This window comes from Myotis yumanensis, unplaced genomic scaffold, assembly GCF_028538775.1.
Source record: "Myotis yumanensis isolate MYYU_CA2020_CCGP unplaced genomic scaffold, mMyoYum1.0.hap1 SCAF_1, whole genome shotgun sequence".
Lineage (NCBI taxonomy): Eukaryota > Metazoa > Chordata > Mammalia > Chiroptera > Vespertilionidae > Myotis > Myotis yumanensis.
In genome coordinates, this window is record NW_027223752.1 from 9,730,062 (window position 1) to 9,757,984 (window position 27,923).

The 27,923-nt window shown below is 53.9% G+C and overlaps 1 protein-coding gene across 1 annotated transcript in view; it reads right to left on the reverse strand.

Annotated features, from left to right (window-relative positions):
- LOC139009364 (ras and Rab interactor 3-like) overlaps positions 1-14,497 on the reverse strand; it is a 109,765-nt gene extending 95,268 nt beyond the window's left edge. Inside the window, 1 exon segment of the mRNA XM_070413633.1 lies at positions 14,153-14,497. Within this exon segment, the coding sequence (XP_070269734.1) occupies positions 14,153-14,196 (44 nt within the window). The 5' untranslated portion in view covers positions 14,197-14,497.
- Positions 14,498-27,923: the final 13,426 nt, after the last annotated feature.

Below are 27,923 nucleotides of genomic sequence, written 5' to 3' on the forward strand. Positions count from 1 at the left end.
GATGCAGCCACTCCCATTCTTTGGGGACAGCTGTGTTCCATGGAGTCCCCGTGAGCGCTGAATTAGCAAATTCCGAACCATCGCGCCAGGGAAGGCACAGGGGTAGGTTCCCGCCAACCTCTGATCACATTTTTGTCAACGGATCAACACAGCACCTGGTTTTGTGTGTGTTTCTGTTCAAAGACACCTTATTTAGCATGTATCATCGATTCATTAATACTGAACTCAAGACCGACAGCACAGGTAACTCGGGCCTGACCGCAGCTTATCCAACACACGTGTCCTCCGGGCGGCCCCGCGCAGCCTTCTCACTTTTACAAACACTGGACAGCACTTCAGTACTAGACGTGGCAGACCTTTAAAACAGCAAAACCATCCGCAAAAGGCCTACAAGTGTGAAACACGTGGCACTAGCTAGACCCCGACAGGGACACTTGTTTGAAGTGTGAGCATTGGGCCAGGGAGGCTGGGCGTCCCCTCATGCGGCCTCAGGTGGGGGCGTGCGTGTCAGGAGATTCACATCTTTCCTCATCGGCCACGTCTGCAAGTGACTCCCCAGGCGCTACGGTTTGGGGGTAACAAATGCATTTTGGCAAGCAGGCGAGTTTACAGATTCTGAACCTGTGTGTCATGAGGATGGGCTGCAAATGTCCCTTCATGAGGCTGGCACCCCTCGCGGCCAACCTGGACACAGACCCTGGTCTCAGAGCAGGGCTCTCCTCCGACACTGGGAGCTGCTGAGCCATTTGAACTTGAACCCACCGCACACTCCCCGTGGTCCAGGCCAGGCGACCAGTTCATCGGCAACTGTTTAGCTGCCGAGGCTGCCCGGCTGCCACGCTGGCCAGTTCCTGTCGGAGGCACAGTTTATATTTGGCCGGGAAAAGAGGAAGATATCTGCAGCAGCTTTGGGGGAGCCTCTGCCAGCCCTGAAACCTAGGGGTGTCCCGAGAGCCACTCACCTGGGCTTCCCCTCATTGTGTCATGAGCAGGTCACACAATCTTAAGTTTTTATGAAGAGCCTACTGTGTGGGGGCTGTTGCGCCACACGCTCCTGGCACTGAGTCCAGCACACAGTGGGGCTCTGTGTGAACGGAGGAAGCAATGATCAGGTCAGGGAGCCAGCTCCAGGTCTCGCAGTAAGTCAGGACAGGCCTGGGAAAGGACGGGGGTGCACAGGAGGATGCCCCCCCACAGCCCCGGGGGGCTCGTGGCCAAAGAGGCGAGTGGAGTGGACTCAGGGGTATGGAGTAAGAGCCGCTCAGAAGACCAAGGACTACATTCCTTAAACACCTAGTGAGTCGAACTCTGTTCAAGCTCCTTACGTGGATTAACTCATGGAGCACATCAACAGCACTATGAATTGGGCATAGTAGGCACCCCCATTTTACAGACGAGAAAACTGAGGCACAGAGTGGAATGTGAACTCTGACAGTTTGATCCAGCGCCCGCACCCATAATCCCTACGCTGTTCTCTTCCACCTCTCAACATCCACACGTCCAGAGAGCCATGCTGAGCCACAGCAGCCACCCTCCCCTGGGGAAACAGAGGGAGGCAATAAAGGTGGCCTCCGTGGCCCCGTGGTGCTCACCCCATCAGCACCAGGTCTGTCCACTCTACCTCCTAGATACACCCCGGTGGGGCTGCTTCTCCCTGTCCCTGCTGCCGAGAGCCTAGGCCAGGCCACCATCACTGCTGGCCTCCTTCCAGTCTCCCCGTATGCCCCCCCCCCCCGACCCCATGCCCTTCTTCCCACAGCAACCTGAATGCAAGCCAGCCCATGCGGTTCCCCACGCAAAACCCTATACCCTCGACGCAAATGTTCGCAGCGGCTTTGTTTGTAACTGCCCCAAACTGGAAACAACCCAGATGCGCCGCAGCGGCTGATGGCTAAGCAAACGGCGATGCGTCCACGGAGGACATTCTCTCAGCAATAAAGGCTCCCCACCCCGACGCGCACAGGAGGAACGGTCTCCGATGCATTCGGCAAAGTAAGAGGAGCCAGGCTCACAGGCGGCTTTCACCTGGCTTTCTCCAACAGGCAGGACACAAGGATGGAGAAAGGAGTGACTGCCAGGGTTTGGGGGGCCCAGACGGGGCTGACGAGAGAAGGGCACAGGGGAGTTTTGGAGGGGGACGGAACTGCCCTCTATCTCGATTGTGGTGGTGGTTCCGGGACTGTCTACGTTTGCCAAAATGGGCAGAAATGTACGCTCAGAAGCGTGAATTTCACCCCATGTACATCTTAGTTTGTGGGTGTGTTGTGTCTTCCCGAAAGACATGCTGAAGACCTCAGAAGGCGGCCTCATTTGGAAACAGGGTCACTGCAGGTGTAAGTAGTTAAGATGAGGTCATCCACTATGACTGGTGCCCTTTGAAGAAGAAACACAGACACAGAGGGCGAAGGCACTATGTGACCATGGAGGCAGAGACTGGAGTGGCACAGCTGCCAGACAAGGGACCCCAAGGACCGCCTAGGGCCACCAGAGCTTGGAGGAGGCAGGGAAGGGTTCGCTCAGAGTCTCAGAGGGCACGTGGCCCTCAGCTGCCTTGCCCTGGAACTTCCTCTGCTGTGTGAGCCTCCCAGCTTGTGTAACTTGGTGACAGCAGCCCTAGGAGACTAATACATAACTCAATTCAAAAAATGAGGGAACAGCCCTGCCTGTTTGGCTCAGTGGACAGAGTGTCGGCCTGTGGACTGAAGGGTCCTGGGTTGGATTCTAGTCAAGGGCACGTGCCTGGGTTGCGGGCTCCATCCCCAGTAGGGGGTGTGCCAAAGGTAGCCGATCAATGATTCTCTCTCATCACTGATGTTTCTATCTCTCTCCCTCTCCCTTCCTCTCTGAAATCAATAAAAATATATTTAAAAAAAAATGGAGGAACACATCTGTCTCAATCTTCACGGCCTTCCGGCTACAGCCTAAGAGCCTCGGCTGTCTGGTCCCCTCCTGCACGGCCCACCCTCCATCCACGCAGAGCGTCAGGCGCACGAGCCCGCAGCCCCCGGCACGGCCACGCTGGCTCACCCCCCGCCCCACGTTCACCTGGGAAACTCCCAGCACCGCTCAGCTCAGCTCGCATAGATGCTGCACGAGCGTCCTCTGCGTGGATCGCTCTGTGCCACCGCAGCAGGATCTGGCAAAGGCAGCTCCCTCTCCCTGGAGTCCCTCCCTCCGCCCTCAGGAGCTGACAGCCTAGCGGGGTCACAGAAGGAGAACATTCTCAAAGCAGGGAAGCCATGAGGGTGCTGCTGGGTCTTCTGCTGGCTGGGGTCCCTGACAGCCTATGTGGCACCTCCGTGTCCATTAGAAAAGGTGCTGCTTGCTCCCTGTGGAGGTGGGTCACCCCCTCACCCCCTCAACACCCCCCCCCCCCGCCCCCCGCCTCACACACACACACCGCACTCAGCTGGGCAAGAGAATGAAGAGCCAGTCCCCGTCAGCTTCACTCTCAGCCAGGTGCTTCGTGCAGTGAACCACCTGCACAGCTGACGCAGCGGCCCTGGAGGCCTGACAGCCTGGAAGGCTTCTTGCAGGAGGCGGATTGGGCATCTGTGCTTAGTCCCTGCCAGAGGAGAGAGCTCAGCACTTTCCAGAGGCTGGAGGGAGAGGCGGCCGGTGGAGGCTGATGTGCCGTGCACCCCGCTCCCCATCTCCAGGGCCTCACACAAGGGAGCGGGCCTGGGTGTCTGCACAGTCTCGGAAGGGCCTAGGTCCAGCCTTGAGACTTCGGGGCAACCCCTTCCCCTCTCTGAGCCTCAGACTCACCTGTGAGCAGGGCCTGGGTTAGGGGTTTCCAGAGCATCAAAGAGCTCTGATGCCTGACCATGCTAGAGCCGGGGAAGACCCCCGATTGGCTTTCAAACCACTTCAAGGGGCACTTGACCAGCCTTTCGAGACAGGCCAGCCTGCTCAATCCCTGGCCATGCATAGGGCCCAGGCCCAGGGCCACTCAAGGTGACCAGTGGCCAGTGGTCAGCTCAAATCCAGCCTGACACCCAGCATGTGCTCGATAAAGAAGTAATGAGCGAGTGAACGAGTGAATGAATGAGTGAGTGAGTGAGTGAATGAATGATGGCAGCCGGCAAGCACACAGGCCTGTGCAGGTTGGGTCCCGGCCTGCTTAGTGCTGGTGCGGTGGGAGAGCCAGCCTCAGAAGGAGCACAGGGAGGGTGAACCCAGGAGAGTTCTCCACCTGAAGCAGAGAAGAGGAAACTGAGGCTGAGAGAAGGGACATGGTGGCCATGCCTAGCACTATTCAGCCCCGTCAAAGCATAGAGTTTGGGAGTCAGAACTCAAACCAAAGTAACTAGTCGGAAGCTTCTAATGAAATCTAAAACTCACAAACACCCAATATGGGGAAAAAAAAGTTTGTAGCCTAGTCCTTGGAGTAAGAGCCTCCGTTAATGCAAACATGCCTGTCTCCTCCTCTTCGGCCTCGTCTGGGAATAGACTTGCAGGTGACCCCGAAAAGCAACTTTACTATTTCCAGCATATAATCGGGTGTCATGTGACAAGAGAGAAAACTTTCTGTGTCAGGGTTAAGTTTGCAAGTGACAGAAAATCCAACACAACAGTGATAAATAAGATAGGTGTGTACTCCTCTCTCATAGAAAAGCCTGAATAAGGAGCCCAGGGCTGGGATGATGCTCCGACATGTCTTGAACCCTTACTATTGTTGCTCCACCCTGCATAGCTTCCATGCTCAAGTTCCCCTCAGAGTCCCAGATGGCTGCTTCGATTCCAGCCATCACATCTGCCTTCCGCCCAGGACAGAGGAAGGAAAAGGGTGCCCCTTCTCTTTAAGGACATCTCCGAGGAAACTGCACTCCCCACTTGCATTTCACTGTCTTGAACGTCACCACATGGCCAGACCCTGCTGCGAGCTAAAATGTACACCCAGCTGAACCGCAGGACCAATCAGCAGGTCCTGCTTCACCCTTGAACTCAAACTCCCCGGGATGGCGATGGATCTCAAGGAAATAGTGTCAAACCCTAGACCCGCATAACTTTTCAGGAGCGTCTTTTAAAACCGAGGGGACCTGGAAAGATGTCGGCACATATCTATGCCAACCGCCACCATTAAAATGATCATAATATGATGGGAGGTAGGTAACATGTCCACAACATGCCATGTAAAAATGTGTATAGGAAATAACAGTAAAAAAAGAGGAACGCAAATTCACATATACACAGAGCACAGCTGTGCACATAAAGATTGAAATGAAGTAAACATGTATTGGACAAAGACAGTAACCTTGTTCGATGCCTTAAATGTCACTGTTTTGTGGGTATGCATGTGAACATCAGGCATGTAATGTTATTTGTTTTTAAATCCACAACACACAGGCACACACATCCCATATACATGCAGGGATCAGCCTCCAACAGGTCTCACAGCCCAGAGAGCTAAGAACATCCTCTCATGTAACCATGGCAACAACCCTGTGAGGCAGGGATCATGGCTCCACTTGGCAAAGGAGGAGGAGGAGGAAGGAGGTGTCCTGGCAGGTACAGGTGCAGTGACTGGCCCAGGGTTGCCCAGCGCTAAGTGGGAGAGCAGACCCGTGGTCTTCGCCACCGTGGGAGAAATCCACATGTTCCCACGGGTAGCTGAGTGGGACCCTCACACACAAAGAACCTTCCTCCCTGTCCCCAAAGCCGCTGTTCAGGACTCCCAGCTTTGGGCCTTTCTCCTGTCTGGGACACCTTCCTCTGCATATGCCCGGTGTCAGCTGTTACATCCTGCTCATCCTTCAAGACCCCATCCAGATGCCACCTCTGGGGGGGAGTCTTTCCTGCTCAGCACAGCTGAGTGCAAAGGCACCTCAGCACGTGTTCATACAGCGCCCTGCACTGCAATTATGTGCACGTCTCTCTTCTTTTCCCTAGTAAACCAGAAACTCCTGCATGTTCAACAAATGATGAATGAGTGGGTGGATGGATGGGTAGGTGGGTGGTTGGGTGGATTGGGTAGATGGTGGATGGAGGGAGAGGGGAGGGAGGGAAGGAAAGAAAGAAGGAAGGGAGGGAGGGAGGGAGGGAGGGAGGGAAGAAGGAAGGGAGGGATAGTGGGAGGGAGGGAGGGAAGGAGGAAGGGAGGAAGGTATTTGGATAGATGGGTAGGTAGCTGTATAGATGGATGGGTGAGGATGGCTGAGAAAGACGTTAGTTGAGAAAAGAGTCTCTGGATATATTTTAGATGAATGCTCTGTCGAAAATGTCAGGACCAGAGAAAAGGGAGCATAGTAACTGTCACCACGGGTGGAGCTAAGTGCGGCCTTGAATCGCAGTGTCCCTAGAGAAATGTGGGGGACCAGTCTCTGACACTGACTGAGATGAGGCAGCCGGGACAAGGAGGCTGGGGACAGAGGTCCCCAGTGAATTCCTCCCTGACAGCTTGCTCCCCTAGCCAGAGACGGCCAGGGTGTAAATTTTAGAAGCAAAGTCCTTTATTTCTTTGGTTCTGGAGGTGGCTGACCCGGGAACAATTTAGCCTGGGCCGGAGTTTCTCTGCTACCACCGGGGTTCGCTCTCTTTCCTGGGGGCTGACCCTCCCCCCACCTTCTGTCTTCCAGAAAACAGGCCCTTGGCTCAGCCCTGACACCTCCTATTGGATGTCAGTCAAGGAGTCAGGCTGCTGCTTGGCATCTGAAGTCCCATCTCTTACCTAAGGAGCAAAAGGTCCTTGGCTTTGACCAGGACCCCAGGGTCAGTGATGCAATGGGGCCTCCTTGGGGCCGGGGGGGGGGAGGGGGGTGTTGGGGGAGTGTCCACAGGAAGCCCTGCAGGCAGCCCCGCACACACCCGCTTGGAGGCACCCGGCACCCACCGGGGGAGCAGGTCCGGGAGACTCTCAGGCTGCCTGGCCCGGGCGGAGGGTGCAGGGCCGGGTCCTCAGGGGGTGCAGTTGCCCCACAGGATGTGGCCTGAGTGTGCCGCTGCCTCTGTGCACAGGCGGCGGGGACAGGGCTTGACCACAACCGCTCCCTGCTCCGGTTCTTCTAAAAGGGAACTGACACTCTAGGGTGGGAGGCTTGTTGTTCAAACACGTACCGTACTGGCTGGGGTGGGACGCCCGGGAATGACTGGCCAGATGGGGGCGAGGGGTTCTTTGTCATTTTGGCAGCTCCTGGCCACAGAGTTGTCTCAGCCCTTGGGGAGTCTCCTCCAAGCGCCACCCATGTGGATGGGGGTGCATCTGAGGCTGCACAGGGGCTTATGGCAGGCGGGGCGAGCCGGAGGCTGAGGCCACGACTGCGGCTTCCAGAGTCTTCTATCAGAGGCCCCGAGGCTGAGGCCACACAGGTATGGAGTCGGTAAGGCCCTCCTCCCTGCCCTGTGGACGCAGGGGCAGAGGGAAGGGCTCCTCTGTGCTCACCCACCTCCTTCTTCTCCTTCAAGGCAGAGGGAAGGGACTGGTTTCACTGGAGAGCATGTGTGTGTGTGCATGTATGTGTGTGCACATGTGCGTGCATGTATATGTGTGTGCATGTGTACGTGTGTGCTTGTATGTGTGTGCATGTGTAGGTTTGTACGTGTGTGCTTGTATGTGTGCATGTATGTGTTTGTGCGTGTGTGCATGCATGTGTTTACGTGTGCGTGTATGTGTATGTGTGTGCATGTGGGGGGGGCGGCAGAGGCACACCGTGCTATCGGGGGCCCGACCTGCCCAGGGACCGGCTGGCCCTCTTGGGGCAGCACCGAGCGTGCTGTGGGGGGCCTGGCCCACCTGGCAAGGAGCGCTTTCCGCAGCCTCAGCCTCCCTGGCAGCCTCCCGTGCAACTTGTCCCTGCAGCCCCGACAGGGACGGCCTTCCAGCCAGGAGCCCTGCGACACGAGGCTACTGGGACCGCCTCTGCATCTCCACGGCTCCCACGCAAAACAGCCAGATCCATCCCATCCGAGAGCCACGCCAACATCCCCTTCCCACCCGCCATCCGCCGGCCACTCCCACCAGGAAGGCAGGGCCTTTCTCCAGTGCGGGCTCCCCAGCCAATGCACTGTTTTCAGAACTGGTTGTTCAAAACTACCCCCTCAGCAGTGAAAACAACCATTCCCTTGCAGGCACTGGCCAGGGTGATGGCCCAGTCTCCTTTCGGGTCTCCGTCTCTCGTGAAAGCGTACCCGTATATTCCAGACTGTTCCATGGGCTGAAGGAGACGGCTGTCCGCTCTGCGAAGAGCACTTCCATCCCTGAACTCCACCGCTGCTCTAGGGTACCAGCTCCCACTGCTCGCTGGCCGGTCATACGGGGAAGCACCGAATGTCAGGCCCAGCGGGACCTCAGACATCACTGAGTTCATTTTAACAGGGAAACTGAGGCCCAGAGAGGAAGGCACCTGCTTCCCAGAGCACAATCCCGAATCAGCAGAGGGGATCCCACAGAGGTCCTCCAACTCCCTGACGACCTGTGGCATGCGAGTCCCTAGGCATCTTCCCATCAGCACAGAGCCATACAGTCAGGCCGACGCCCGCTGCCAGGGACAGGGTGGTGCGGGGGAGGGGGCCTGAGATGGATGAACTCCAGGGGAGCAACCAGGGCAGCGTGCGCCAGACTTTCCTTCCGCAGCCTTTTACTTTGCTAAAAAGACATTAAAAACCAACAACCACCATCAACTCACCCAATCCTTTCATAAAAGACCTAATCTCAGAATAAAGAACAGTTCTGCCCAAGAAAAGATACTTTGGCAACCTTGGCTGATAGGCACACCACACTTACACACACACAACAACATCTTCCTAAGACAGTGGTTCTCAACCTTCCTAATGCCGCGACCCTTTAACACAGTTCCTCATGTGGTGGTGACCCCCAACCATAAAATTATTTTCGTTGCTACTTCATAACTGTAATTTTGCTACTGTTAGGAATCGTCATGTAAATATCTGATATGCAGGATATATTTTTTGTTACAAATTGAACATAATTAAAGCATAGTGATTAATCACAAAATCGGCGACCCACAAGTTAAGAACCGCTCTCCTAGGTTCTCAGTGGACCACAGACCTGCATCGGGGACCTGCCGACCCAGCAGGGCTCCCCCAGAACTTGTACACCCAGTGAACTCCCTTCTTTCATCTGAGGACGCAGTGTCCATCCAAGAGCCGGCTTCACCTGCTCCCAGCCTCTCTCCCAAAGAAGTGAGGGGGCTCAGCGGACTGAGGGGGTAAGGGGAACATAACTGGGAGTGGGGGCTACACAGGGTCTCCACTCAATTCCCCGGGAAGCCAGCCAGACTGGGGGAGGGGGCGCTTCACCGCCCAACCCTGGGCCCCACCCTTCTGGGCCCCACCTCGAGGTCCGGGCTGCCTTGCCAATGATTTCAAGGGTTCAGGTGCTTCCAGACATAAAAGAGAAGGCGCCGAGGCGATTTTGAAAATGCCATTCGGCATACCCTCCTCCTCCAACATTTACTGAGTGCCAACTGTATGCAGGACAGGAAGACATGGAACTGAAAGATCTGGTCCCTTTAATTTGGAAGTTTCTAATCTAAGTAGGAAGACATGATATTAAAAGGGGTTTGGCTTCTCTAAAGTTGCTAGGCAAATAAGTAGCCCATGTGAAAAGGTTTTTGAGGATTCAAAGAGGAGAAATTTCTGTGAACTGGGGGATGGAAAGCTTCCTGGAGGAGGTGGCAGCACCATGTTCAAAGCTGGGGAATCTGTGGGCAGTTCTGCATGTCGGAGGGCAGAACGGTGAAGCGGTACCTTGGCTTCATGTAGGACTGGAGTGGGTAGGAAGGACAGGGATTCCTCTAGGGCAGTGGTCGGCAAACTCATTAGTCAACAGAGCCAAATATCAACAGTACAACGATTGAAATTTCTTTTGAGAGCCAAATTTTTTAAACTTAAACTATATAGTTAGGTACATTGTTATTAACTTAATTAGGGTATTCCCAAGGCTTAGGAAGAGCCACACTCAAGGGGCCAAAGAGCCGCATGTGGCTCGTGAGCTGCAGTTTGCCAACCACAGCTCTAGGGGTCTGTTTTTAATACGAGATTGTGGCACCTAAGCGTGAATAGGGGGCTGGGGGGGGGGGGGCATGCTTCTTTCCTCACTGGGCCTGGAGTAGCTGTCATCTGTCTCAGCCAAAAAACCACGCCACCAGAAGGGGTCATGGGGAGAGAGAGGAATGGAGGGGAGATCAACAGTTTAGAAAAGTCATTAAAGTTGTGATTTCCACCTTTAGCTCCACGTCAAAGAAAGCGCCCATGTTTTGGACACTCCTGGGTTGTAGGATGAATAGCAGGTTTGGGGTAATAGTTATAGCAACCAAAAGTTCTAGAGTTGGCCGTCAGAGCAGCACTGACTGTCTCTAAGCCGACTTGCCTAGAATGAGATGACTCCTGGTCCCTCACTTGGCTCTGAAGGTGACGTCCTAATGGGGGGCCGGTGGGGGAGGAGGTACATGGGGGCTTTTCAGGGCCCAGAGTGCAGGCCTGGACTGTGAGCCTGCGGGCCAGAGTTTCTTTTAGGGTGTGGAAGGGGGTGGGTCTCCCAGTTGAGCACCAGCCAGGAGCACCGGGGAGCATTAGCCCCTGAAAGCAAAGAGGCCCAGGTCAGTGGGCAGAGCTGGAGCTGGGAGCTGGGTCTCTGAATTCATCACTGGTCCCTGTTGCTGGGGCAGCCCCTGGCAGACCCCGGGTTCAGGAGCCCAGAGTTCTAGGCCCAGCTCCACCCTGGGCTCCTAAGACCTTGGGTAAGGCACTTCCTCTTTTGGGGTCCCCATTTCCTGGTTGTTACATTTGGGGATTGGATTAGGTCTGTGATGAGCACATTTTTTCTGAGCGTGGAATCCTTTTACAAATGAAATCTTAAGCAGGCCCTCAATGTATCAAGCACATGAGAGTGTGGGCTCTAAGCACCACACCCTCAGTGACCCCTGCACAAAATTCAGCACCCGGCCCTTGAGCTGTCCCCTGCCCCCCCCCCTCACCCCCCCCCCCCCCCCCCTCTGCCTCCCATCACAGAGGCATCCTGGACGCCTCGGCCTCTCCCACCTCCCCTCCCAGCCATCAGCACGGCCTGTGCTCCAGCGTCCACATTTCCACTCCCACTCCGTCCCTGCCTCCAGCCTCTGTCCTGGCCACCACACCCCACAGGGGCCTCCCACAGACTTGTCCTCAGTACAGCCCACGCCAAATCAGGTCACCCCTCTGTGCAAACCCCATCCATAGGCCTGGCTCACTTGGTCCCCAAAGCCTTTCCCCCACTTGACCAGCCTTCATCTGTCCTCGTCACCCACACTCCACTCCTCCCACAGTTCCTAACAGGCCAACCACATCCCCCAGGTCTGGCCTCACTCTCCCTCCTTCCTTCAGACCTCTGACAGATGCCACCTCCTTGGACGGACTTTCCTGACCACCTGCTCCAGAACAGCCCCTCTGGGTTCCCCACGCCCCTTATCTGGACTTTCTGCCTCTTTTCCTGGGAATGTCAGCGGCAAGGGGGCAGGGTCTTGGTTAAATGATGGGCCCCGCCCACACCTCACACAGACACTGTCTGTGGAATGAACCTTACATGAATCAGCAGAACCCTACGGAGGGAGAAAGTGTCTGTGCCCGTGGCACTGGGCATCCTGTCTGCATTTTCTTTGTCCCCAGTTGACATTTTCAACCAGAAGTAGACAGAGCTTGCTTGCCAAGACCCTCACGCTCCTATTCCAGGGGGGCCAACACCCAAGGGAAACCATCCGAGTCCCTGGGGGTTGAGGGTGGGAGGCATTCCCCAGCTGTTTGAGCATCCATTTCCCACCATCGAGAAGGAGGGGGCTTTGGGAAGCCAGGTGGAAAGCTGTGCTCAGCTAAGGACCCGGGACCCGGAAGGTGTGCGGGTGGCCCAGGGAGCAGGGCTGCAGGGGCTGTACCTGAAAGCTGCCTTCTGGTACCTGAGAGACAAGAAGGGTTGGGCTCCTGAGGGGAGAACAGGCTCTCAAATGGTAGATGTTAGAAGGAGGCAGATTGCAACTCAAAGTTCAGGAATTCCTTTCTCAGGTAAGCTGCCTGTCAAGTGGGGGCAAGCTCTCTGTCACCAGGCCTTCCAGAAATGTCAAAGGGATTCTTGTACCTCAAGCATGTCAAACTCATGGCCCACGGGCCACATGCCTAGGTTTATTTGGCCTGTGTTAGTCTTTGAGTTTGACATGCTTGCTGTACCTGGTGCAAAGCTAAAGAAGATAGGATCTAGGAACCCTTCCAACCCATAAGGTCCTTTTAAATAAAGCAACATTTTCAGCAACAAACCGATATTCATCTGACCCGTAGGATGTGCCCGGCACTATTCTAAGAAGGCCTGACAAGATCCTGGGGCCTCCTTCACCCCCGCAACACCCCCACACCCTGCCGGGTCCCTGGTACAAGGTCCTCAGCTGAGTTCGTGTGTTAACCCTTAGCTCATCCAATCCTCATAACAATCCTATGAGTGGGTATGATCATTATCCCCAATTTACAGATGCGGCGAAGGCCAGGTCTCTTGTCCAAGGTTAAACAGCTGGCGAACAGAGGGGCTGCACTCGACAAAAATAATAGTAAAAATAACGAAGGCCAAGGTACAAAGCTCTTTTATGCATTATCTCATTGAATCCTCAAAGACAACTGTAAGGGGTAGTTATTACTCATTTTATAGATGAGTTAACTGAGACACAGAGAGGTTAGGTAACGGGGCCACTAATGAACAAAGAGAGGCAAGAGGAAGTGGGTCAGGCTGTCACCCCTGGGAGGAAAATGGGAAGTGGGAAAGCTCAGGACTCTGGCCTCTCACCTCCCTTTCCTCCCAGGGAAACTCCTCCTAACCAGCTCCACCCAGAAATATTGGGTGTACCAGATACTTGCCCCTGGGTGGGTGGGGGTTGGGGGAGCCTTCCCCAATGGAACTCACTGGATGGCATTTGTCTTTCCAGAAGTCACTTCCAAGGGAAAGCAGATAGGCATACCATGGGGGGGGGGGGGGGGGGGGGGGGGGGGCGGGGGGGGGGGGGGGGGAGACAAATGAGGGGGGAGGGGGGAGGCAGGAGGAGGAAGGCATTCAGATCTAGATGAATTTAAGGGCCCATCCAAGCCACCCCACCCACCAGAGTGGGAGCCAATCACCTCCAGCTGCCCCCCCCCACCCACCTCCACTCGGGTCTGCATGAGATGGGCTCAAGCCTCCTGTTTCACAGCGGACAACTGAGGCCCTGGGAGCTAGGCCAGGCAGCGTCTGGGTGTCCATCACAGAAGTAGGCCAAAACTTTTAAACCTGGGAATGGCGCTCCTAGAGGCGCCCAAAACCTTGGCACCCAGAAAGGTTCTAAGAGTCTTTCCCAGGAATCTGCCTGCGAACCGAAGCCTCCTCCCCGCCCCCCAGCTTTCTTGGGCGCCCGCTGGGCTGAGTGAGGCCAGGGAACCTCCGCGGAGCGCGCCCAGGGCGCTGTCCCAAAGCCCCAGGTTTCGAGGCGGTGAAACTAGTCCCCAGAGACCTGGTTCCCATACCGGTTCGGCTCCACGCATTCCAAGTTGTGCCCTCCCTTCGGAGATGCCGCAGGACACGCTCAGCCCACGCGAGCCCTGGTCCCTCCCCAAGCACCCGGCTTGGCAAAGGCGGGTCCGAAGGTCACGGTCCCCGGACGCCCCGGAGGGGCGGGGGAGGGGATCCCGGTGGGTCCTCAGTCCAGGCGGGCTGGCCATTTGGGGGTCGCAGGCGCCCGAAGTTACAAGTTACCGGGACCCCGGTGCCCCACCCCAAGTCCTCCCGGCACTGGCGCCTGTGCACGCCCGGCGAGCAGGCGGAGCCGCGGGTGTTTGCATCCAAAGTTCAGGAGGGACAGGCGGCCGGCGGGCCACGTCCACACGGCCCCCCGCCCGCCCGGCTCTGACAGGTAGAGACAGACGCCCTTCGGGCACCCGCGCCGCCTGGAGCACCAGCTGGCTTTCCGGCGAGCGACGCCTGGGCTGGAAAGTTTGGCCAAGTCTCCGGGTCCCGCGGACTCACCAGGGCCGCCCCCTTCCGCGCTGGACGGAGGTTCGGCCTTGGCCGTAGCCAGGGCTGGGGTCTCAGCCGGACACCCCCAGGCTCCTCCGGAGCTCCGAGCGCTCCCGGGGACGGGGATGCGGGTGGGGCGGCAGGACGCGGCCGGGGAACGGGGGACAGGAGGGGACTCGGCCCCGGACTTACCCCGCGGGGTCCTCGCGCGCCAGCGCCCCGGCGCGTCGGCTCATGCCGCCGGCAGCTCGCGGACCGCAGCGGAGGCTCAGGCGCCGGGCGGCGGGGGCCGCGGTGGCCCGGGCGCCCGCATGCCCCAGCGCCGCCCTCGGGAAGGGCCGGCGGGCGCCGCCGCAGCCGCGCGCCGAGGGGAAGCCGCCGCGCTCCGCGCTCTGGGCTCTGGGCGCCCGCTCCCGGCTACTTCCTGTCTCCGAGCGAGCGGGGCTGCAGGAAGAGGCTGGCCTTGGTGGTCAAGGGGTTTTTGTCAAAAGCCTTTCGGCGGCGGCTCGCGGCCCGGAGCCCTCCCGGGGCACACGGAAACCGGCGGCCGCGCCCCCGGGGCCGGGCCTGGCACGGGCGGTGCCGGGCGGAGGCGCCGGGCGCGGGCGCCCCACCGCGGGTGCTGCCTCGGCGGGGCCGGGGCTGCCGCTGTGGCCCGGGAGGCTCCCGGAGAGCCGGGAGGGAAACTCAGAGAAACGGCTCCAACTTGGCGAAGAGTCGTGTGGGGAGGAGGGCGCTCCCGGCTCCTGCCCGCCACGGCCGCGGACTGGCAGGTGGGGAGGCCAGGAGCTCTGCGCAGGGCACTCGCGGGACAAGGAGCCCCCAAATCGCCCAGGGCCAGCCCCAGAACAGACACAGAGCGCCTCCTCCACACCCCTGACAGGTGGCCACGCTTCCTCCTCTTGGATGCCTCCACTGATGATGAGCTCACTATCTTACAAGGCAGCCAGTTCCCCCCCTGACACCCCCCCCCCCCCGCCCCCGGCCAAGCCAGGGACCTAATTCATCTGTCAGGTACCACACCTAGATGGGCGCAGAGGGGGAAAGCTAGTCAGCTTGGAAATATACAACATGCACAGCAACCCCCGTGGGAGCGTGAGGCCTCTATGCTAAATGCCTGGGCACTCAACAATGCCCTCAGAGCGTTTCACCGTGAGCAGAACTGGACACTATGAAGTCACCGCAGTCTAGTGCAAGGTGTCTCAGCCTTGTCACTCCTGGGGGCCGGTTAATGCTTTGTTGTTGGAGCTGCCCCATGCATTGTAGGATATTTAGCAGCATTCATGGTTTCTACCCACTAGATACCGGTAGCATCACTCTCTCCTTATCACAAGCAAAACTTTCTCCAGATGTTTGAGATGTCTTGGGGGGTCAAAACCATCCTAGTTGAGACCCACTGGTCAACACCTTCCTCTGATAAGTAAGGAAACTGAGACCGAAAGAGAGGCGATGACTTGCCTGCGACCACACGGTGAGCTGGAGTGCAGACAGGACCGAGGCTCTGGTAAAAGCCTGATGAGGCCGCCACGCCTCTGCCCTGCTGGTCTCCTCTCACGTGCACCTCCCTGTCTTTCCTGACATTCAAGTCAGCCTGGTAGGAATGGGAGAGAAATGCATTAAAAGTGCAGCCCCAAGTAGGAGTGTAAAAGGGTGCCGCCGCTTTGGGAAACAGTCTGGCAGCTCCTCAAAAGGCAAAACGTATGACCCAGCAATTCCACTCCTAGGTATCTACCCTACAGAAATATATGTTCGCACAAAAACGTGTACGTGAGTGTCCATAGCAGTGTTATTCATAACAGCCTCCAAATGGAAACAAACCCAATGTTCATCAGTTAATGAACCGATGAGCAAGATGTGGCCTATCTGTAGTAGGCGGTTAGACAGGCATGAGCAGCGTAGGACCGATAGGCCAGGTGCAGAGGGTCAACAGGGCAGAGAGCCCTGGGTGCCTAGCAATGGGCAAAACTCCAAGCCCTAGAAAAGTGGTTCTCAACCTTGTCTGCACATTAGAATCACCTGGGAATCTTTTCAAAATCCTGATTTCTGGGCCTCATCCTCCAGAAATTCTGTTTCTTTGTTACTAATGTTGTGGCCCCACGCCATAACAAAGAAACAGAATTTCCGGAGGATGAGGGCCAGAAATCAGGATTTTAAAAAGATTCCCAGGTGATTCTAATGTGCGGCCAAGGTTGAGAACCACTGCCCTAGAACCACCACTCCCTTACCCATTAACCTTGGAGATGACATGTAGGCCTCAGCTGTGTTTCAGCTCCAGGCCCAGAAAAGCAGCAAAACCAGGCAGGAGATGCCATGGCTGACATCAGGACCAGCTGCAATGACTAATGACCCCCTGCCCTGGGGCCGACCAGTTAGTGAGGCCTCAACCCTGAAAGGGCACAGCTGGAAAGCTGAATATTCTATTGAGATTTCCCCTGAGACCTCAGGGCAAGGGCCCTGCAAGGCTCTCTCTATGGAGCATGCCTGTGCCCTTCCCCCACCCCCTCCCCCTGGGTGCATTTTTCTTGCTTCTCTTTCTCCTAAGCTCCAAGGGCCCATCTTTTGCCTCTGTAACTTGTTTCCTGAGCCCATTTCTTCTACGGCTCACTTCCTCTACCTCTGTGACTTTCTAAATAAACTTTCTCTTACAGTTTGAGTCTTGTCTCTGAATTCTTTCCTAGCCAGAACTCAAGTACCCAGGTTGTTGAGCCAAGGTCCGGCGTGACTCCACTGGTCTAACCCCTGGTGCTGTTTTCCCGCTGCCGACAGACCCATACTGTGGAATATTACTAGGCCGTAAAAGGGATGGCATATGATACATGCTACAGCGTGGATGAGCCGGGAAAACATTACGCTAAGGGAAAGAAGCCAGTCACAGAGAACCACATATTGTAGGGTACTATTTACATGAAATGTTCAGAATAGACAAATCCGTAGAGACAGTCCATCGGTGGTTGCCAGAGGCTGGAGGAGAGGGGAGGATGGGGGTTGGCTGCTAATGGTTACAGGGTTTCTTCCTGGGGAGAAAATGTTCTAACGTTGATTGTGGTGATGGTTGCATAACTTTGTGGCTACATTGAAAAGATTGAATTGTACACTTTAAGTGGGTGAATTGTATGTTATGTGAATTACATCTTAAACTATTATTAAAAAAAAAAAATACAGCCTCCTGGAGGCCACCCTGACTGCTCCAGCCACTCCACTTCCTCCTCTGCTCAGATTCCCACACAGCCCCCATTAGTCCATGACCATGACCCACTGACCTTTCCTTTCCTCTGGAGGCTAAACTGTCTCCTCACTGGGTGGGAACATCTTCTCCACATCTCCCCGGACAGCACTGTAGCTCCCTGATTGAAAACACAGGCTTCGACGACAAACTTGTATTCAAATCTAACCCCAGGCCTTCCAGCTGGGTAGCCTGGGACAAGTCACTTGCTAGTGCCTCAGCTTGTACAGGTCACAAGTACAAGTGGGGTGGCCAGAAGGCACCCCCCCCACCCCACCCCCCAGAGTGCCGTTAGTAGTCCTTTGCTGTTGCTAGAACAAGCCCATCGACCACTCCCAGGCCTCCCTGGGCGCCAGGGACAAGATCTATCCAACTATAGCATCTAGAACAGTCCCTCAGGCTCTTCTAGGCTGATGTGAGCTGTCAGTAATCCCACTTTTCCACATCTTCCCCCAAAGGAGGTTTCCTTCAGCTCCCTGGGCCCCTCAAAGCCTGGGTTCCATGGGACCAGCCCCGAGGCTCTCGCCTAGTGCCCACAGAGGCACAAGGGTGAGCATGTGACCCAAGTTGGGCCAATCAGACCCTTCCACAGGCCCACTGCTCACCTGCTCTGTGAAGATGGAATTCCTCAGGTGAGGACACCAGATGAAGCCCCACCCTGACCCTGTTGCTAGTGTAGGGGTTCAGAATGAGTCGCCCCAAAATGTGCCTCTGTAGTACGCAGGTTATTATGAGGGCTCACGAGAAACTTATTCCAGCACCCCCCACCCAAACTACCTAGAAGAACTTAAATTGGAGGCCTTGCTCATAATAAGTGATTACTCTGAGATAACTTTTTTGACCTATTTTTAAGGCAAGGCAAACAACTAATTACTGAACATCTGCTCTTCTTATCATCATGCAATGACCTTCCCCTCTGAGGCCTCAAGGCCATCCTTAGCTCGAATGTCAAATATACGTCATTTTACTTTCCTGACTTTCAACCTCTCATGTATGTGGGGTCTCTGACTCTCTGTAGGTGGGGTTCCCATGCATACCTATGTAAAAAAAAATTTGGCAATTTTCTCTTGTTAATCTGCTTCATGTGGATTGAATTATTAGACCTTTCTGGAGAACCTAGGAGAGTAGAGGGAAGATTCTTCCTTCCCCATACTTGTAACCAACCAAAGAGGAGGTTGCCAAGATTCCAGAAATCTGACCAGGCCCTCTTAGTTGTGGCCTCTACTAAGCTTGCCCTCAGCCCCATTCCTGGATCCCCTTTTCACACCCCTCACTTCTCTCCCTGGACATGGATCTAAGGACTCCTGCTGAGAAGTAAACATTTGCTGCTTTTTGGGCCTGCAAGCTCCTTCCCCCTATCCTCACCTTTTTTTGGTACCTGGTTTCCCTTTAATGAGCCGCTCCTCCCCAGTTGGGTTCAGCTGGAGATGATAACCCACTACTCCCATTTTAGAGGGAGAACATGATTCTAGTCTGGCCAATCAGAGCTTTTACACTTACCAGGCACAGTGATTGGTTCCTGGGTGAGCATGTGACCCAGGTTGGGGCCAATCAGATCCTTCCCCAGACTTTTTGTTAGCACTGTTAGCACTGTTAGGGAAGGCTAGCAGTCTTTCCCCTACTCCACTCTGGCCTTCAGCTGGGAGAGTATAAACGTGGGGCAGCCCAACAGCCACCTGGGCCACCATGTGGTAAAATTGTCCTCAAGAAGAAAGCCAAGATGGAGGAAAGCAATGCAGAGAGAGACTGTGCCCTACTGACAACCCTTATGGCCAAGATTCTGATATGCTTTAAGCTGGCTGCACCATTAGACATCTTAGTGACCAGAACCAACACAATCCTTTTTCCTTTCTTTCTTTTTTCAAAAACTCAAACATAGTCTGAGTCAGGTTTCTATTAGTTGCCACCCAAGGCTCCCAGCTCCATGATTGCAGCCCCTCCCTCCATATTCCATTCCGTGGTGGGTCCAGAGGATGTCTCATTGTAGCGGGACCATAGGAAAGAAGAGTAAACCCTTCAACTTACGGTCCCAAAACACAAGGGGCTGGTTCGTATCTCTAGGGTCCTCGTGGGGGGTGCTTCTCACCTCCACACGTTCCTCAGCCTCCTCCTCCCCCCACACAGGTGAGCGCAAACAGACTTGGTCCTGAGGAGGAGTGTGGGGATTTTCAGAGAAACCTCACTTCTAGGAGGTCAACTCCCAGTTTCCCTGGAATTTCTAGGGGCCAATAGTGAAGACAAAAGTCACACAGCACAGTCTCACTTTTCCAAACCTCCCCGAACCTACTCCGAGTTGGATAAGACCCTTGGAGGAGACAGAGCGTGTTCTTTCGACAGAAGTTTCCCTACTACATAGAGTAGTTGGTGAGAGCAGGGGCTTGGGTCAGGCTGCCAGGGTTCAAATCCCAGCTCTATCACTTCGAGGCTGCGCAACCTCAGGCAAGCTGCCGCACCTCTCTGTGCTCGGTTTCCTCATCTGCGAGATGGGGTAGTCACAGCGCCTACCTCATCGGGCTGCTGTGAGTGCCGCCTGAGCAATGAAGGTGAGGCGTTCAGAACAGGGCCTGGCATATAGTAAGTGCTCAGTAAGGATTAGCTGTTATTTGTCCTATGCCCGAGGCCCCTACTGTTCTCGTCAGATCTCACAGGAAACGAATGGAGCTTCTGATCAGGATAATGTGAGGAGGGGTTAATAAGTGTGTAGGTAGGGAAGTACAAGGCAGGATGCTGTTAAACCTTGGGTCTGCCCAAAGATGAGGCGAGGGGAGATTACCAGACCCACAACCAGAGTCCTGTCCTTGGAAAGGCCACCAGGGGAGAGGAGCAGGGCAGGGACCTGCATCAAGGGGCACAGCCAGTCACGGTGGTCTGGAGGGAGGCGGCCAGGAAAATAAATACTCTGGTCTCCTTCCTCCCTCCAGTCTCTCTTGCAGTGCCCCGCACACCGCCCCCCCCCCCCCCCCCGAATCAGAAAGCCAGCTGGAAGGAGAAAGCTTGGGAGCCCATTGGTCAGTCCCTGTGGATGTGGAGTCCCTATGGGTATGGGTCAGCCTCCTGGAATATAAAGAAAGGCTGGGGGGACAGCAGGAGGGCAAAGCTGTGGAGTCAAATTGGGCTCAAATCCTGCTCGGGACCAGCCCGTTTGCTAGTTATATACCGTGCAGGGACCTCTGTCCCTGTCACATGGAACAGGAGAACCACCGGACAGGCCCTGCCTGAATTCCTGACGGTATAATTGTGAACTAGAATAAAATGGTTGCTGTGTGCCATATTTTGTTTTGCAAAAGTAGGCACAGAACCCAGTTCTTTCTGTGACTTTTCCCCTTTTCTCTGACCCTCACTAAGCCCCCACACCGTTTTGAAGATTTCTCCCTGTTACTTTGGAGAAATCCTTACGAAGAGGCGGGTGGGGGGGTGGGGGGGTGCTTTCTTATTGTAAAATCAACCAGTATTCTCAGGCATCAGCAGGGAACAAAACGTCTACACCAGCTGGCAATCGCAGAGAGAGAGAGTGCTCATGAACTGAGGAGACACCCCAAAAAGCTTTCAAATCACTCCCCCAATCTGGATTATCAGTCGGCTTCTTGCCTGGTGTCCCACTTCCCCTCAACCAGCCCCACCCATCCCTGCGGCAGAAACTGGAAGCTTCCAAGATCTTTCTCAGGGAGCCTCTGTCCTGCCCAGATAACCAGCTGCATGGGTTCATCTGGCTCACAGGCCTGTCTCTGGCGCTTGTCTGCTCCCAACTGAAGTGCCCTCTTAACCTGCACTTGTCACATGTTTCAGACACTGGACTGCACGGTCCTCACGCTTCAATTATCCTTATGAGCGCAGGCTCCTTGGGAGCAGGGAATACACCGTCCTTTTAATTTTTTCCTCTCTCCCCGCCCCCTGCTAATATCCAGTGGGGGGCTTTGCAAACAGCAGGCACTTAATAAGCACTTGTCGGCTAAATGAGAACTTGGAACCAACGAGAAAGGCTTTTCCATTTCTGAGTTCTGTCCCATTGTGAGTATTGTGCCGGCTTTGTGCCATCAGAAGATGGGCTAAAATTAGGGTCAAGAATGCCCTGAATTCATTGTCTACCAAGTGATGACACCCGTGAGGCCCTGGGAGGTTATGGTGGGATGAGACTTGCCATCGGAAGATGCTCTTGGACTTAGGTGACAGAAAACCCTGACTCTGGGTGGATTGAGTACAAAGAAACTGGATTGTCTTGTATAACTCAAAAACTAGTGCTTCAGTTAGCTATTGCTGTGTAACAAATTACCCCAAAATTTAGTGTCTTAAAGCAATACATTTATTACCTCACTGTCTCTGGGAGTTGGGAGTCTTGGCCTCTGCTTCGGGGTCTCTCATAGGCTGCAGTCAAGTTGTTGGCCAGGGCTAGGGTTGTATCTGAAAACGTAGCTACAGGGAAGGATCTGTTTCCAGACTCACATGGTGGTTGGTAGGATTCAGGCCCTTGCCGGCTATTGGCTGGAGGTCATTGTCAATGCCTGGCCGTGTGGAAATCTCCCACATGGCCACTGCTTCATCAGAGTGTGCAAGCTGAGAAGGCAATAGAGAGTCCACTGCAAGATGGAAGTCACAACCTTATGTAACCTAGTCATAGAAGTGACACCCCTCGCCCTTGCCCTATTCTGTCAGAAGCCAGTCACAGATCCTGCCTACACTCAAGAGGAAGGGATTAAACAAAGGTGTGAAAACTAGGAGGCAGGGTTCAGTGGGAGCCACCTGAGAAGCTGCAGGCCCAGGTGCAGAACAATCAGGGCTCAACTGCCAACCATCACTCAGGTTGGTCCCTCTCTCTGTTCTGACCTCCTCATCCTCATGAGAGTTCTTCTACGGTTTCAAGACAACTTCCAGTGGCAGCTGGAATCATGGTCTCTGGGCCCATCCTGTAAGGAAGGGGGAAAGCCTCCCTCCTAAGCCTGGGACAGAAGTCCATGCAGTGTGGTTGGCCTCCCAAGGTCACATGCCTGGCCCAGCCACCAGGAGGATATCATGCACCGATGGGCTTAGGTTAATTAGGACCCTCACGGGGTTCTGGGCATGGAGGTGACCTTTCCTGGTCATGTTGGGGAGAGGATGAGACTCATCAAAATTAAGGTTCTGTTGGGAAGGAAGAAGAGAATGGATGTCAGGTAGATAACCAACCGTGTCCACTACAACTGTATAGAAATGACCAGGAAAACAAGGCCATACATGAGGAAACGTTCGGGGTTGATTGATATAGTCATTATCTTGATGGTGGTGGTGGTGGTTTCATGGACATTACCTATTTATCAAGACTAATCAGATGGTGGACTTTAAACATGTACAATTATTGTATATCAATTATACTTCAAAAAAAGCTGTTTTTAAAAGCATGTCCTATCTCTAGTCATTATGCTACACAAAGCACAAAAGATAAAGCAAATGTTCTTCCAGTTTTCAAAGGCCATTGTCTGGTTATTCTGAGAAGTCAATCATGTCATCCACGAATGAGTCAAGTTTTGACTTACATGTTTGTTGTTTCACATTGGTCACACTCATTAGTGTAAACAAATATATGTCCATTTACAACATTCTTATTGTTCATCAGTTGCAACCATAGGTTTGTTACAGATACAAGTGTTTTGCAAAAGTCTGTGAAAGCACCCAGTCAGAATTAATTGGCTACGTGGAATATATAGTAGAGTATTGCGCATTTTATAATTTAAGAAAACAAGGTCATGAGTTATAGGTAAAATTCAAGATGCTCTGACATAAAGATTCGGCATGAGAGAGTCATTTTCAAGAAGATCATTTTCTGTCTTCCCTCCACCCCAACGAAGGATGGTCAGGGAGGCCTAAAGGAGGAGGGAGCCCTTGGTGGGTGGTGAAGGACTCAGCCCTTAACATTGGCTGCAGGCAGGGGGAAGGCAGCTGGCCCAGGAAAGACTCGCTTGCCTGGTTATCACGTCCTTTCTCTTGGCAGCACTTGGAGTGAGAGAATGGAAAGAGACTTCGAAACAGTGACCTCTGGGAAACAAATCCACATGTTTGACAAGAGGCCAGATAATTGAGCATTAGCAGCTCATCATCTCCGAGTTGGCTCATCTACCAGAAGGCAAGCCAGGAGGTTGAAGCTGTTCTCTGGGAAGCAGAGTTCCCACTATGTGCCAGGCACTGTGACCCTACTGTGCGTGATGGTCAGAAAGGGCTCCAAGGCCAAGGACACATACCACATGATTTTGCCTCACCCCCCCCCCCCCGCCCCCCCAAGGAACTCTTCATGTTCTAGCAGGCAATCTTTCATCATGTCTGATTCATCGTGTGTGTCCAAGTTTGGGGTTTAGGACAGTTGAACAGATGGGCCAACAGGCTAACACCTGTATACATAATGTATTAGTTATCCATCGATGTGTAACAAATTACCCTAGAATTTAATAGCTTTAAACAACAATAAGCTTTTTTGTTTTTTCTTTTACACAGTTTCTATGGGTCAGAAATTCAGGAGCAGCGTAACCGGTTGGGTCTGACTTACGATCTCATGAGACTGCAGTCAAGATGAAGGCAGGCAGCCCTTTTGGGCGATGAGGCAGAAGCCATATGCTGAGGAAGACAGAGCAGCAATAAAGAGACTGGATGGCCAGTGGCCGCCATCAAGAGGTAATTGCAAATCCTCTTCATTGGTCTTTTGTCTCAAGGGCAAGGACTGTGTCTTATATTTTCTTGTAGAGTGTGCTTGGCGGAGAAGACGGTCCATAACTACTTAAGGGTGAAGCTGTGATTTATTTCTCACTTCTCCCTTTCGGGGACATTTACTTCCTCTATAAATCAAGCGTGGTGTCCTCAAGCCTTCTGCGTGAGAAGGCCTGGGTGGGCTCAAGTCGGTCAGTGTGAGGAAGTCTGATTCCACGCTGGTCTTCTTAGCCACAGTCCCAGCCTGGGCTTCTGAGGTCAGCTCAGCGCAGGATCCAAAGACAGGTGTGCCCTCAGCAGGAGGCTCCTGGGACCTCAGGTAGGAACATTCCCAAATGTGGACTCACTTCCTTAATGAGCCGCTGTGAGGGTGGCTGGGTGCCGGGGAGGGGGGCAAGAGGGAGGCGCGGCCGAGCTGGCTGCTTCAGAATCACAAAGCGCAGTTCCCCTCTCAGCCCCACTCTTGTCCACTGTGTGACCCCGAGCAAGTTTCTCAGCCTCTCTCGGCCCACGTTTCCTCTTCTGGAGGATGGGTGGAGGCGCACTGACCTCATGGGTGGAGGTGATAGAGAAGGTGGCTAGCAGTGTCTGTTGAACAGAAGGCTGGTGACAAATGCCTGTCTCCCTTCTTTGACTTACTTCTGTTCCTTTGTTTTTATAAGAGGAGACCCTATGCCCACCTCCGTGGGCTCTTCGGTGCCTTCCATCCTGTGCCTTTTCTGTGACAGGGGTGCCCAGAGAAATGTTTTGGGAAGTTTGAGTCCGACTCAGCGGGCCGCAATTAATACTGCCTTGAACAAGGTGATGTTGAGGATCAGAGAGGGAGGTGAGATCTCCCTCCCTCCCTGGGAGTCTCGTCCACAGAAGCCTCAGATGCTGACCCTGCAGGGGTGGTCCTCACAGGGAGCCTGGCCTAGGGCAGGGCTGGCCACGTGATATGTGTGGCCCCGTGCAAAATGAACACGTGCCACCCCTTGCTCAAAAAGGATGCAAATTTCAAGACAGCTTCTGCAGAGTGTGAAGCCAAGCGCGGGACCCTTCTAAGTGTGGGCCCCTCTAAGCATGGGCTCCGTGACTGCATAGGTCGTGTGCCCGTGAAGCTGGCCCTGGAATGGGGTGCCCCACACCTGCTACCTTGTCTGGTCTGGGCAGCCCCAGGGAAATGGAAGGAGTCCTGGTTTCTAAAGCTGGCTCTCACAGTGAATAACCGAGGCACCCTGCACACAGCACGTATGCTCTCTGTGCCTCATTTTCCCCATCTGTGAAATGGGGACTATACCCATCATGTGTTTCGCTGACATCGTAAGCCAGGAGGTGCCTGATGGATTGAGACGCTCAGAACCAAGACCTCGCGGCTTCAGGACCCACAAAGCTTACTGGACCGGAATTACCAAGACAAAGTCTTCACACATTGTGGATTGACTTAAACAGGAAAGAGTTAGATGAATGGGGCTATGGACTTACTCACCTAAAGTAGAACCTGTGGGAAAGATGTTTTCTAAATATTTAAAAAATTCTAATTCACTGTGGACTGATGTTTTTGTAAGTGTAATAAAAATGACCAGGAACATGCAATAAAAAGGTTCCGGCATAAAATTACTCATCATGTTGCCTTAAGTACTTAAATTCTCTCAGTTTCTATGCTCGTCTTGGTGCAGATTGATGCTGGTGAGCCTGCGCAGGTGCCCAGGGCACACTCTGAGGAGGACTGATCTCCTCACTACTCAGTGTGAACCAGGAGCATTCAAATCACCTGGGAACGTGCTAGAAATGTAGCACTTTTGGCCCCATCCCACTCACACTGAGCCAGAATCTGCTTTTTTTTAAACAAAATGCCCCGGTGATTCCTGTGCATGTTAAAGTCTGGAATGACACCCAAGGCAGCCGAGGCTCAGGAAACTTGAAGAACAAAGGAATTAACCAGAACCTCTCCCCCAATCTCAATTTCTCAATGCCTAAGGCCTGATGGCATAACCTTATTCTGATGAGCAGGAGCAGCCACATTGCAGGGCTCAGTGTGAACATGAAAACGTGCAAAACATCATTAAGAATTTTGAGATGGTGCCTGGCTGGCATGGCTCAGTGGTTGAGCATCAACCTATGAACCAGGAGGTCACGGCTTGATTCCAGTTTAAGGCACATGCCCAGGTAGCAGGCTCAATCCCCAGTGTGGGGTGTGCAAGAGGCAGCCAATCAATAATTCTCTCTCATCATTGATGTTTCTATTTCCCTCTCCCTCTCTAAAATATATATATATATATAAAATTTCAATTCTCTCTATATATAGAATTTCAAGATGGTGTCAGCTTGGCCCAGGGCCCTTCCGTGTGACCACAGGGGGCCTGATGATGTAGTCAAGGGTTGGGTCATTCTGGACCCATTTGCACTGGCTAAGTTACGAGATTTCTGCTTTGTTTTATTCATTACCAATCACTATCATTAAAAAGCTCCAACCCTCATCCTTTTGAAGTTTATTTTTTTCTCAGTATGCAAATATAAATGGTTTCAAATGGCTATTATTCCAGTGTAAATAATTCTTTCAAAAAAACCCACAAATATGTATGCCTAGCAAAACGCGAATGGAAGCTCTACATAGGGAAAAACAACGTGTGCTCATTTGTTTTATTGACGGTGTACAGATGGCGATATATTGCATTACAATACTGGCTGCTAGGTTTCTGATAAAGATTTAGTTCATGTTTACTCTAGGTTTATCTTCACAATGAAAACAGACTCATGCCAGTGTTTAGTAACCAATAATATCAATTCATTCCCATTGAATGACAGTTTTATTAAACTAAGAAGCTCATGTCACAGAGCATTCACAGTGCAGGAGGTCAAACGTTATTGAAAAATAAATAGCGGGATAAATAGATTATTTACAACTTTTCAGCGCATTGCTCCTGCTCTGTCCGAGATGAGAGTGAACAAAAATGGTAGCATTCAGCCCAGCATACTGAGATGTCTTGTGGGGAACTCAAGTGATATCCAAGAGCCCCCCCCCCCCGCCAAGTTCTTGGTTTGGGCTGTTTTTTAGGGGTTCTTTCTGGACACAGAGCCCTCTGCCTCAATCTGCCTGCTATTGGGTAGGTCATGGCCAGACTTCAGGAAGGTCACACGGCTGGCTCTGCAGAAACGGTGCCCAGCCCACCTCCTGGGCATCTGGGATGTGCGGGCCTCTCCTCACCCGGCCCTCTCTTTGGCAGCTCCTGCCTCTGCTCCTGGGCCTGGCCCCATCTGGCTGGCGGCCCTCTCCCCTCTCTAGGTAATCAAAGCTCTCTTTGTGTCCAGACACCGAGCATCCACTCCCGCTGGCAGCTGCTGGACAGGAGACACACGCAGAGGGCGCCTGCCAGGGAGCGTGTGCTCTGAGCTGGACACCAGCCGCCCAGACGAGCCGTTCCCCGAGGAAACTCCCCAAGAGCCGGCCACAGACGCCCAGCCACAGCTCTCTCCACTGGGCCCCCAAAATGCTTAGTCCAAGCCACGTGGGGGAAGCTCCAGGAAGTGGCTTACAGCTCAGAAGGGCACCTCTGGGGGTGAGGACAGTGGTACCCCTGTGGCCAGAAAAAAACCCATTAGAATATCTGATGTGGAAAAACAGCTGCCTTGCTCACCCCAGCCACCTTCAGTGGGAGGAAAGGCCTCGCTCCTCGGTTGAAGGGGCTTGCGTGTCCATCTGGACACCCGGGAATTCCAAGTGGGAGCGGGCAGGGGCCTGTTCCCCGGGACCCTCCCATTATTCCAAACCACGCAACTAGACACAAAAGCTCTAGTTGCACACACTCTCTCTCGATAGCTTCAAACAAATTGTTCTCCGGCGGTGTGGTGGGCAGGGCACAAACTTTCTCCGGGATTAAGGGTTTCGTTGGCCTTGACTGTGGAAAAGTTCCAACGCACACGTTGCATAAAAAGCAACTGTTTGAATTCTGGCAACGGTGGGAAGAGGTGTGCGTTATGCCTGTATTTGCCATCAGGCTTTTAACCAAGAAGCAGCCAACCCAGACCCACCAATCTACCGAAGGAAAGGCCGCACAGGCATAGCTGGACTTCCCTCCCCTGGGTACAGGG